The sequence below is a fragment of the Biomphalaria glabrata genome, chromosome 1 (assembly GCF_947242115.1).
Source record: "Biomphalaria glabrata chromosome 1, xgBioGlab47.1, whole genome shotgun sequence".
Classification (NCBI taxonomy): domain Eukaryota; kingdom Metazoa; phylum Mollusca; class Gastropoda; family Planorbidae; genus Biomphalaria; species Biomphalaria glabrata.
The window spans coordinates 38,994,662-39,008,144 of NC_074711.1; the positions used below are offsets into that span (position 1 = coordinate 38,994,662).

The window sequence follows — 13,483 nt, forward strand, 5'->3', positions numbered from 1 at the left end:
ATCTCAACGAGACAAAATCAAGCCCATGTTTCAGAAAGACAAATTCACGAATGCAAAATATTTTGTTTATCTATTATAATTTGTTTTGAAATGACTAATTAAAATCGTTGCAGTAAAGACTATCTAAAAAAATTATCATTTTCCGAGAAATGTTAAAGAGATCACTTTTTATGGCAGGGACTGTTAGCCGACTAAACGTCTGTAGAATTGCATACATCAAAGTTATAATTTAAAACTAACAAAAATTTAAGACCAATATCAAAGTGTTTATTTTATATTATGTTGTTTTTAAAGAGACATTATTCTTTCCTCACCATTTCAGTTTCTTGTTGTTACCACAAGGTGGGCAAATGTTCTGAGGAAAGTCACATTCTCTGGAGACAGGGTTGAAAAAAAACCCTCCTTCAGTGATATCGCATTCCCCAAATCCAACCAGCGACTCATTGGAACACTTAACATAATGCGCACAGCCTTGAGCCTCATTAGGATACTTTCCATCTAACTGAGAGAAACAAGTACAAAGTAATTAATAATTAAAAAACTGTCAGATAGTATCGACGAGGTTTCAGTTTACATTAATCATGCTCATTACTAGACACATTGGTCGAACACAGTAAACGGTTATGTTCAAAAATGATCCAACTAAGCATAACCAAAAAGGGTTCCAAAAAGGAAAAAAGTCATTGTATATTCTAACTTACAGAAAGATAAAGACGAAATCAGCGCATTAAGACTAAGACTAAGACTGAGACTGAGACTGCAAGGGAGCCTGAGACTAAGACTGAGACTAAAACTGAGACTGAGACTGCAAGGGAGCCTGAGACTAAGACTGAGACTGAGACTAAAACTGAGACTGAGACTAAAACTGAGACTGAGACTGCAAGGGAGCCTGAGACTAAGACTGAGACTGAGACTAAAACTGAGACTGAGACTGCAAGGGAGCCTGAGACTAAGACTGAGACTGAGACTGCAAGGGAGCCTGAGACTAAGACTGAGACTGAGACTGACACTGCAAGGGAGCCTGAGACTAAGACTGAGACTGAGACTGAGACTGCAAGGGAGCCTGAGACTAAGACTAAGACTGAGACTGAGACTGAGACTACAAGGGAGCCTGAGACTAAGACTGAGACTGAGACTGCAAGGGAGCCTGAGACTAAGACTGAGACTGAGACTGCAAGGGAGCCTGAGACTAAGACTGAGACTGAGACTAAAACTGAGACTGAGACTGCAAGGGAGCCTGAGACTAAGACTGAGACTGAGACTAAGACTGAGACTGAAACTGCAAGGGAGCCTGAGACTAAGACTGAGACTAAGAATGAGACTGCAAGGGAGACTGAGACTGAGTCTGAGACAGAGACTGATACTGCAAGGGAGCCTGAGACTAAGACTGAGACTGAGACTGCAAGGGAGCCTGAGACTAAGACTGAGACTGAGACTGAGACTAAGACTGAGACTGTAAGGGAGTCTGAGACTAAGACTGAGACTGAGACTGCAAGGGAGCCTGAGACTAAGACTGACCCTGAGACTAAGACTGAGACTGAGACTAAGACTGAGGCTGAGACTAAGACTGAGGCTGAGACTGAGGCATAGACTGAGACTAAGACTGAGACTGAGACTGCAACGGAGCCTGAGACTAAGACTAAGACTGAAACTGAGACTGAGGCTAAGACTGAGACTGAGAATAAGACTGAGACTGAGACTGCAAGGGAGCCTGAGACTAAGACTGAGACTGAGGCTAAGACTGAGACTGGGACTAAGACTGAGACTGAGACTGAGACTGAGACTAAGACTAAGACTAAGACTAAGACTGAGAATGAGACTGAGACTAAGACTAAGACTGAGACTGAGACTGAAAATGAGACTGAGACTGAGACTAAGACTAAGACTGAGATTGAGACTGCAAGGGAGCCTGAGACTAAGACTGAGACTGAGACTGAGACTAAGACTGAGACTGAGACTAAGACTAAGACTGAGACTGAGACTTAAACTAAGACTGAGACTGAGACTGAGACTGAGACTAAGACTGAAACTGAGACTGAGAATGAGACTGAAACTGAGACTAAGAATGAGACTGAGACTGAGACTGAAACTGAGACTAAGACTGAGACTGAGACTGCAAGGGAGCCTGAGACTGAGACTGAGACTAAGAATGAGACTGCAAGGGAGCCTGAGACTAAGCTTAAGACTGAGACTGAGACTAAGACTGAGACTGCAAGGGAGCCTGAGACTAAGACTGAGACTGAAACTGAGGCTAAGACTGAGACTGAGACTAAGACTGAGACTGAGACTAAGACTGAGACTAAGACTGAGACTGAGAATGAGACTAAGACTGAGACTGAGACTGAGACTGAGACTAAGACTGAGACTGAGACTGAAACTGAGACTAAGACTGAAACTGAGACTGAGACTGAGACTGCAAGGGAGCCTGAGACTAAGACTAAGACTGAGACTGAGACTGCAAGGGAACCTGAGACTAAGACTAAGACTGAGACTGAGACTGAGACTAAGAAAGAGACTGAGACTGAGACTGAAACTGAGACTAAGACTGAGACTGCAAGGGAGCCTGAGACTAAGACTAAGACTGAGACTGAGATTGCAAGAGAGCCTGAGACTAAGACTGAGACTGAGACTGAGACTAAGACTGAGACTGAGACTGAGACCTATACTAAGACTAAGACTAAGACTAAGACTGAGACTGAGACTAAGACTGAGGCTGAGACTGAGACTAAGACTGAGACTGAGACTGAGACTGAGAATGAGACTGAAACTGAGACTGAGACTAAGAATGAGACTGAGACTGCAAGGGAGCCTTAGACTAAGACTAAGACTGAGACTGAGACTGCAAGGGAGCCTGAGACTAAGACTGAGACTGAGACTGAGACTAAGACTGAGACTGAGACTGCAAGGGAGCCTGAGACTAAGACTGAGACTGAGACTGAGACTAAGACTGAGACTGAGACTGAGACTGAGTCTAAGAATGAGACTGAGACTGAGACTGAAACTGAGACTAAGACTGAGACTGCAAGGGAGCCTGAGACTGCAAGGGAGCCTGAGACTAAGACTAAGACTGAGACTGAGACTGAGACTGAGACTAAGAATGAGACTGAGACTGAAACTGAGACTAAGACTGAGACTGAGACTGCAAGGGAGCCTGAGACTAAGACTGAGACTGAGACTGAGGCTAAGACTGAGACTGAGACTAAAACTGAGACTGAGACTGAAACTAAGACTGAGACTGAGACTGAGACTAAGACTAAGACTGAGACTGAGACTGCAAGGGAGCCTGAGACTAAGACTGAGACTGAGACTGAGACTAAGACTGAGACTGCAAGGGAACCTGAGACTAAGACTGAGACTGAGACTGAGACTGAGGCTAAGACTAAGACTGAGACTGAGACTAAGACTGCGAGGGAGCCTGAGACTAAGACTGAGACTGAGAATGAGACTGATACTAAGAATGAGACTGAGACTAAGACTAAGACTAAGACTAAGACTAAGACTGAGACTAAGACTGAGACTGAGACTAAGACTGAGACTTGATTTGATTTTGAATTTGGGCACATCGGCACAATTTATTCCATGTCGTGCCTGCAGTCCCTCAAGGGCCACTCTCCCTCCACACAACAAGAGCCAAATTCCATACAGTCAAATCATTAAAATCAAGGTCTATTCACAGTTAAAATAGTAGAAGTAGTAAAAATTTAATAATTTGGTAAAAATCTAATGTAAATAGTACATGTTCACAAATTCATAAATCAGATCTTTGTAGACAACCCCACTTCCCGGATAAAGCCCAGTACTTTCCCAGGGTCGACATTATTGAATAGTGTTTTTAAATTAGTGGCTCTAAAATATTTCTCCCTGACATCCTGGTATCTGGGGCAGTCGATGAGGATATGTTCCACGGTGAGGCGAGAGTCACAATACTCACAAAGTGGGGGCTCCTCTCTCTTCAGCACAAAAGAGTGCGTGATGTAGGTGTGGCCAATCCTAAGTCTGGACATGGTCGTGCTACCACGCCTTGTCAGACCCTTAGATGTGGACCGCCACCTGACATCCGCCACAATCTGCCTGAGTTTATTGTGAGTCTCAGCCTCCCATCGGTCCTGCCATTCTTGATAGGTGGCAGAGACAATACTTTGTCTCAGGTCCGAGCAGGGAATTTGGGTTCCTGACACCGCATGATTTAGGGCTCTCTTTACTTCTCTGTCTGCGGCTTCGTTTCCCTCAATGCCCACATGGGAGGGGACCCAGATGAAGGTAACATCCCTATGGTCGGCTGTTATTTGGTCCAACAGCTTCAGGCTTCATCCGCCCCAAAGCTTGCAATGCAGATTTGGAGTCGGAGCAGATTATAAGACTGAGACTGAGACTAAGACTAAGACTGAGACTAAGACTACTACTAAGACTAAGACTGTGACTACTTTATTGATCCTTATGGAAATTTGTTGTGATTACAAGGACTCTTTTTTTTCAAATAAAAACAACAAGAACAAAAACATTCACATATATAGAACAGACACAAAACATAAAGAGTTCATAAAGTGACTACACAGACGTTTTGGTCCTTTTCAAGTTTGCTAGTCAACGACGCAACGCTGATACAGTCTGACCGAGTAAGGAACGAACGAGTTTTTGTACATCTTGATTGACAAGTGACAGAAGTGACCCACTTCGTGACTTGACGTAGTTATTGATGGAGCGAGTGGCTGTTGTTTTCCAAGATTTTTGAGATTTTGCTGAGGCATATTTTATTCAAAAAGTTTGTTTAAATATGGTAGTGTTGTGCGTGTTGTTTGTGGATGCTCTATTTATAAGGTTGTCTAAGCTGCGCAACATTGCAAGGGAGCCGAAGGTAAAAAACAAAAGCAACAATGAAATGACTCGAGCTATTAAAACATTCATTCATCTAAAGGTTAATGAAAAAAAAGACCCTGATTTTGTCTAGATTGGTTTACCTTCCCAGCACAAGTAGGTGCTATCTAGATTAGCTAACCTTCCCAGCACAGGTAGGTGCTATCTAGATTGGCTTACCTTCCCAGCACAGGTAGGTGCTATCTAGATTGGCTTACCTTCCCAGCACAGGTAGGTGCTATCTAGATTGGCTTACCTTCCCAGCACAGGTAGGTGCTATCTAGATTGGCTTACCTTCCCAGCACAGGTAGGTGCTATCTAGATTGGCTTACCTTCCCAGCACAGGTAGGTGCTATCTAGATTGGATTACCTTCCCAGCACAAGTAGGTGCTATCTAGATTGGCTTACCTTCCCAGCACAAGTAGGTGCTATCTAGATTGGATTACCTTCCCAGCACAGGTAGGTGCTATCTAGATTGGCTAACCTTCCCAGCACAAGTAGGTGCTATCTAGATTGGCTTACCTTCCCAGCACAGGTAGGTGCTATCTAGATTGGCTTACCTTCCCAGCACAGGTAGGTGCTATCTAGATTGGCTTACCTTCCCAGCACAGGTAGGTGCTATCTAGATTGGCTTACCTTCCCAGCACAGGTAGGTGCTATCTAGATTGGATTACCTTCCCAGCACAAGTAGGTGCTATCTAGATTGGCTTACCTTACCAGCACAGGTAGGTGCTATCTAGATTGGCTTACCTTCCCAGCACAGGTAGGTGCTATCTAGATTGGCTTACCTTCCCAGCACAAGTAGGTGCTATGCCACAGGGTGGAGCAGCCAGTTTAGGAAGCTGGCATCTCTTGGTAACCACGTCAAATACGAGACCATCTGGACATGGCTCTACTCTAGAGACATAACCATTTTTACAAGTGACCGAGGACAGGCAGTTGGACGTTGAATCCGCGTAGATGCCATCTGATCTGTGGTATAATAAAAGTTTATCTTTTTAAGAGTTTTAATTAAAATTTAAAAAATTCATTTAAGAGATAGAAACGCTGATTACTGTTTATTATATTTTTTATATCATTTATCTAATAATACAACAGTTCTCAGTTGTCAATTTACAATATCAATTTCTGTTCACATTTGTATGGCTTCCTTCTTTTATGTTCTAAATAGACAAGGTAAAGTGACCTCACTTACTTTCCATTACAGGGATTCGGTCGAAGTCCGCAAGGCCCGTGGAAGTCAAGCTTCGAATCGCATACATGTTTTCTGGGGTTAAAGGCGCCGACAGCGCACTTGAGAAACGCCCGAAGGTGGAAGTTTTTACACTCGTAATAGAGCGAGCACCTTCCAAAAAGATCAGCATAGAATCCATCTTGTTGACCAGTGCAAAAAATATTGGACACGTCCTCCGATGTGACCGGGCCGCATGGAGGGATCACCGCAGAGCTGTTACATTGTGAGGCTTTAGGGTCAAAGTTAGCGTCACCTGGAATCAGATCGTTTTACCTGAATACAAAACTTACACACATTGTACAAGGTGCACGAAGGAAAGTTAGGACAAAGAAAAAAATAATGGCATATTGTCATGAATGGCTGAACTATTTAGGATTGTATTCCACAACTTGTGTTCCTGCTTTTGAATCAGATGCCAACTTGGGATGGTCTAAAATATAAGATTGATGTGTAAAATATAAGGAAACTTTTTCTATCTTGTAGAAATTCACCTAAAGAAACATCTTAAGATAATCTATTCGTTAGCCCTAGGACTAATTTAGCATTTAAGTCTTTATTCAAAACATTTTAAATTAATTCACAAAAACAAAACATTCTCTCTTGTTTTCAATATTAGTTTAAATAAAGATCTATGCACGCTACAGAAAAATAAAACTTACTTGAACTACTAATAAATTTACTTTAAATAAGGCTTTGAAATCTGATGCCAGGTTGAGTCATACAAGTGTATCAATATGTATAGTTGATTACTTAGCACCTAAAGGCAGCACGGAAAACATTCTCCCAGATACCCACTCCCCCCCCCTCCCACACACACACACCACTGGTCCACAAATGAAATTGGACCATAGCGCTCTGAGCATGCTATAAGCATGAAAGTAGCGCTATATAAAAGCTATAATTATTATTATATAGTATGAATTGCACTGTGAATGCACAGTAATTAGTTTTACCTGGACAAGAGTACTCCCGAAGGAACTGCTCGGATCTGCACTCAAAGAACACGTGACATATCCCAGTCTCATCCGCATGGTATCCGTCTTTTCGGCCTTGACATTCGTTTCTGGTTCCGCCGTACTGTTTGGGCACCCATTGGAGGGATACACATTGCCCAGAGTCGGGAGAAAATATGGGCGCCCTGTCCGCGTCACATCGCCCTTGCAACATGGTCCTCTCCCCCTGGCACTGCACGAACCACGGGGACCAGTGGCGTCCAGGAAATGGGTGGACACCGTCCGGCAGTCCGACACAGCTGGCTAAGTGTGTCTGGCAGCTGTGACACGAAGGCACTGTACATGTGTTCTCTCTATAGTCACCTTAAAGCAGAAAAATAGTTGATTGATAGATGTTTAATTATGAAATGAAACAGTAGGTACCGTTGATTAAATACTTTTGTTTATTCAATTAGACCTAAATATTGGCTCAGCTGGGGCGGGGAGGTCCATCAGCATCTGGCAGGGTCCTATAACCAAAATGGCAAGATAACTGATTGTTTAGTTTCCTGTTGATTAGAGGACTGTTAGAGGATTTTCGGGAGATGTTTCCACTTGGAGGCAGATCTCTCACTTGTAGGTGTATCTGGTGTACAGAATACGAAAAGTGATTGATCAGTGAAGTCATTGGTTAAACCATTGACATTTCTTTAGCACTTTGTATACATCGCAGAATAAAATTATTTGATAAACTCTTTGGCTTGCAACAAAACAATTTGTATTATTTGGTTGGCCATAGTGGTATTTTTACAAGGCGTCTTTGATTGTACTTATTTTGTCTTTAATTTCAAATGATTTCTTTGATTGTGCTTATTTTGTCTCTTTCAAAGGATGTCTTTGATTGTGCTTATTTTGTCTTTAATTTCAAATGATGTCTTTGATTGTGCTTATTTTGTCTTTAATTTCAAATGATGTCTTTGATTGTGCTTATTGTGTCTCTTTCAAATGATGTCTTTGATTGTGCTTATTTTGTCTCTTTCAAAGGATGTCTTTAATTGTGCTTATTTTGTCTCTTTCAAAGGATGTCTTTGATTGTGCTTATTTTGTCTCTTTCAAGGATGTCTTTGATTGTGCTTATTTTGTCTCTTTCAAAGGATGTCTTTGATTGTGCTTATTTTGTCTCTTTCAAGGATGTCTTTGATTGTGCTTATTTTGTCTCTTTCAAAGGATGTCTTTGATTGTGCTTATTTTGTCTCTTTCAAAGGATGTCTTTGATTGTGCTTATTTTGCCTCTTTCAAAGGATGTCTTTGATTGTGCTTATTTTGTCTCTAATTTCAAATTATGTCTTTAATTGTGCTTATTTGGTCTCTAATTTCAAATGATGTCTTTAATTGTGCTTATTTTGTCTCTAATTTCAAATGATGTCTTTGATTGTGCTTATTTTGTCTTTAATTTCAAATGATGTCTTTAATTGTGCTTATTTTGTCTTTAATTTCAAATGATTTCTTTGATTGTGCTTATTTTGTCTCTTTCAAAGGATGTCTTTGATTGTGCTTATTTTGTCTTTAATTTCAAATGATTTCTTTGATTGTGCTTATTTTGTCTCTTTCAAAGGATGTCTTTGATTGTGCTTATTTTGTCTTTAATTTCAAAGGATATCTTTGATTGTGCTTATTTTGTCTCTAATCTCAAATGATGTCTTTGATTGTGCTTATTTTGTCTTTAATTTCAAAGTTTCTCTCAATCTTCTTAGTTTCATTTTTTTAAATGTTTATCTTTGAGTTCTATTCTAACTTTATATGACGCAACCACATTTCCTCATATCGCGTTCTCTTCTTTATCTCTCACTAAACTACATTGCCAGAGCATAAACAGATCTTAAGCAAAGAACAGATTCTGTAATCAACGTTTAGAGTGAAATCCCCAAAAGCTTACCTTTAAAAAAAAAAAAGCACAAAGATGATTAGTGTTCTATTTCTTCTCTCTTACTTCCAATGTTCACAATTCACTCAAATATCTTTGCTTTGTCATTCTAAATCCTCTTGTTACTATCTCCTCTTTATATTTATATTGAAGTTCTTTAAGGTCTAAACTGGAAACTTTAATTACACTCTGAAATGTCTACCTACGAAAGTCTACCTACATGGGGTCTTATACTCCGTGCGCTGACCGCAGTCCACTTCGTTATAAGCCTGACAGGTCAGTTTGGTCTCTGAGAAGAGCGACGGGTAAGGGCATTCCAAAGTCAAGGGCTCGACTGTCTTCCAAACAGGATTACTGGGGGGCTGGGAGCAATCGTAATACCAATGACATCGTGAGGGGTGGGGGAGAATGAGCGACTTCCTGTGACGTAGACAAGGGTGGCTGGGGAACACATCTGAAATGAAACACGCGCGTACATTAAGTAGCGAAACATAACACGGCCAACGCATTATAGAAACATTTATACATACACATATATAAAATGGACATACACACTGACAATCACGTGTATCGTCAGAGTGACCGCGAGACAGGGAGAACGACAGTGTGATTGAGTGACAGCGGAGAGAAAGGGGGGAGAGAGAGAGAGAGAGAGAGAAATTCACAAAGAAACAGAGAGAAGGAGACAGAGTCACATAGATAGATAGATAGATAGATAGATAGATAGATAGATAGATAGATAGATAGATAGATAGATAGATAGATAGATAGATAGATAGATAGATAGATAGATAGATAGATTAGATAGATAGATAGGGAGGGAGGGAGAGAGAGACAGGGACATTCACATAACAGAGAAGGGAGGAGAGTCACAGAGAGAGAGAGAGAGAGAGAGAGAGAGAGAGCGGCACTTAATGTTAAGTCATGAGCTAGATTTGAACATTTGACTTTAGTACACTAAGTTTATAATAGCAGCTTAGACTGACCCCTTCACTGATTGCCCGTATGTTATTGATCCAAAAGTATTGGATTTGTCAAGGCTTTTTTTTTTGTAATGTATTCAACACTAATAGAGCACTTGAAGTCTTCCCTTTGTACTATTTGATTGAGATTATAGAAATAGGATTGTATGATTGTAGGTTTATATCTGATGGATAACTAGAAATGCAATTTACCTTCAATCATGGTTACTCTTGACAACCGGCTTACTTGGTCAACAGACCTAGTAGCCTCCAGCCAACTATCTCGGGCGTTCTTGACACCATTGATCAATAATGATAACTCGGTGGGTCGTCCAACACCCTCGCTGGCGTGAGTTGTCTCGACTTTTTTCCCTGGCCACAGAGCTGACCAAAACAATTTGCCTGAGTCCGGAAAACTCTTGTCTTCGTGATTATCTCTGAGTGTTACAAGGGCGGTAACTTCTTCTTTTTCCGCTGATGGTTCGGACGAGTTTTCTTCCCTGACTGTTTTATCTTTGAGCAGGTGAGGTGAGTGAGATAATTTAGGCGTTCGATCTCTCGTCATTTCTTTGTGAAGCTGCGTTGTTGTTACACCTTGTTTACTTTGTCCAGGCCTATGTCGTGTGGTAGCTGTACGTTTGGTAGAGTGGTCAAACTGGACTACCTTCACTTGATTCCAGTGATGCGTGGTCGTGACAGGTGTAGGATCAGACCCACTTTGTTTTATTTCTGGATCACTTAATCTCAAAATATAGTCCATAACTTTAGGGTGAAATCGCATGTTGATCGCCTTGGTTTGGGTCAAACATGTCCTCAGTTGACCTACGGACTTAGGTCTCTGATCACATGACTGAGTAGGCACAACATAGCCAGCGACGCAGAGTATTGTATTGGAAACATTGGCTGGGTCTATTACCTGTCATAGAGTTTGGATATATATACTTCATGTTTATATAGCATTTAGAATGATACAGATCCTTTGATATGAATACACTATAAGTACTACAGACTACTGTTTGGTCTTGAGTATGTGTTTCATATTGTCGTATAGAAGATCACACTATAAGTACATCTACTATTTTAGTTTTTACGTTACCGTAATTCTGTCCTAGTTATATTCTTAGCAATAAATGTTAGAAAAGAATACTACAACGTCACTATACCAATACTAAAAGGTACTTGAAGGATTCCTGTCCAAATGTTTGTGTGATGAAAGCAATGAAGATTAAAGAAAGTATTAGATCTATTAACATTAATTTCGAAAAAAAATTCTTCTTGAAATTTAAACATTTTTTAAAAAATTAATTGATTAATTAATTAATTACATTAAAACTTTCAGACCTTGCGATCTCTGGGGCGGAATATGTTAAGGTCATCTGTTGCTTTGGCCAACTGTTACGGAGATGGGTTTCGTGTGGCCAGTTTTTCTTTTGATTCTCTTACAGCGCCTCCAAATTTCCTAAAAATCCCGAAATTAAAAATCCCAGTCCTTATTGAGTTTTTGAACCCAGGACCCCGGGCTCGAAAGCCAGCGCTAAAGTACTCAGCCGCCACGCGCAAGTAATGGAGAATAGGTGTGGCTCAAGTAGGCGGACTAAGTAATGACTAAAATAAAAATAGGCATCGGTCAATTTATGGCTAAAATAAAGCATAGTTCAAAGTTATGGCTTCCAAAATAGGAATTGGTCAAAGTTATATCTAAAATAGACATTGGTTAATTCATGGCTTTAAAAAAAAGTCTAAAATAGGCGATGGTCAAAGTTATGGCTAAAATAGGCATTTGTAAAGGTTATGTCTAAAGTATTTTATTTTGGAAGTTATGGCTAAAAATGTGCATTGGTCAACGTTATGGCTAAAATAGAAATTGGTTGAAATAATGGCTAAAATATGCTTTTTCAAAGTTATATCTAAGATAAGCATTGGTCAAAGTTATATCTAAGATAAGCATTGGTCAAAGTTATGACATTTTGATCGTGGTGGCTGAGTGGTAAAGCACTTGGCTTCTGAACCGAGGCGTCCCGGGTTCGAATTTCGGGATATTTAGGATGTCCATGAGTTCACTTAACTCTAATGGGTAAGTGACATTAGTTAGGGAAAGTAAACAAAAATGGCGTCTATTAGTTGTGCTGGCCCCATGACACCCTCGTAAGCCGCCGGAAATAGAAACAGATGACCTTTATATCACGATGAATCTTGCAAAGGTTTATCTTACAGAGATTTATATATTTGTCACACGTGAAATCTTTACCTTGCGCTAGAGAAAGTTTACAAATAAAAAGAGGACTAATACTTGGAGAAAAAGACATCGTATCATGTAATGAATGTTCTCACCCAAGCTATATCAGTGATAGCATCACACAGTGCTTCTAAATCAGAACTCATCTGAACCTCTTGCAGCTGCAGCCAAATCGGACCCACGAGAGTCATTACGCCCAGAACGCTGGCCACGACTCGTTCTCTAGGGTAAATCATTCTTCAAGCAGTCAACACTTGTGAGGCCTGTCCGGACGATAAGGTCAAGTGTTAAGTGAATTGTTTTCTTTTAGAGTTTTTACCAAGCTTATATTAAATCACTCTGTCTGGTAAAAAGTTTGAACATGTTTTTACTCCCATTTCCCATTCTCGGATCAATAGAAAAAAATTGCAAAATTGTACCTTGAAGAGGATAAGACACGAATCAATATAAAAAAAACAATTAGTTAATTAATGTTGGTGAATACTTATTTTGTTTGATAAATCTAAAACTAAAACTGCTACTCGTGCGATATTTCAATTTACTGTCCTTGGCATTCCCTTTTAAAATATTTATTTCACCATCTCTCCCAGTCTTCTTGTCATTTTATTACGTTTTTCCTTTGATTCCCTTACATCGCCTCCACATTTCCACATATCACTTACACGAATCAATGTTACTGTAAACGGATATCTTAAAAATAAAAATCGAAACAAAAAAAGGTAGATAACTCTGAGTAATATTCTCCGTGGAAATCTCCAACGTATTTTTTTTTTTTTTTTTTCAAAACTACAATGCTGCTGTTGAAATGTAAGATTTCATAGAAATTGTTTGTGTGTAGATCAGATTAGCTCAAACAGATATATAATGAACTAGCTGAGAGCTTTTGAATAATTGTATCATTGTATGCGTATGACTATACATACATAGTAATACTAGACTTTACGAGACGAACAAGTATCATAAGTAATAAAAGTATACATAACTATAGGATGGTCCGGTTTGATTCAAAATGAACACAGATAGCAGTAATACTTTTAAAACAATAACTACCACCAGAAAGACATAATGTTACCTCTTGTGAAATGTCTCACAACGTTGTAGCGTGTTCTCAGCTATGATTGAACAATTCACGTATAAATGTAGTTTCTAACTAAATTAGACATCACTGTGGTAAGTCTGTGCGATCTGTTGGGTCTATATCTCTCTCCAGGTAGATCTATTAGCCTTATCTTTGGTTCCCTGATTAAACGGAAGCTTCTATTTGGGAATAAATACTTAAACTACGTTGCAAATATTTTTAAGGTTTATACTTACAAGTTCAGCCTAATAACGAAAAGTGGA

General features: G+C 40.0%; 1 protein-coding gene across 1 annotated transcript; it reads right to left on the minus strand.

Annotated features, from left to right (window-relative positions):
- Nucleotides 1–310: 310 nt before the first annotated feature.
- Nucleotides 311–12,399, minus strand: LOC106051861 (uncharacterized). Its single transcript, XM_056019142.1, has 7 exons — nucleotides 12,238–12,399; nucleotides 10,120–10,822; nucleotides 9,165–9,398; nucleotides 7,042–7,404; nucleotides 6,050–6,341; nucleotides 5,643–5,826; nucleotides 311–502 (listed from the first exon to the last, which is right to left on the minus strand). Exons 1-7 carry the CDS (start codon nucleotides 12,376–12,378, stop codon nucleotides 311–313), a joined length of 2,109 nt encoding a protein of 702 aa, XP_055875117.1. The 5' UTR covers nucleotides 12,379–12,399.
- Between the last annotated feature and the right edge of the window lie 1,084 nt (nucleotides 12,400–13,483).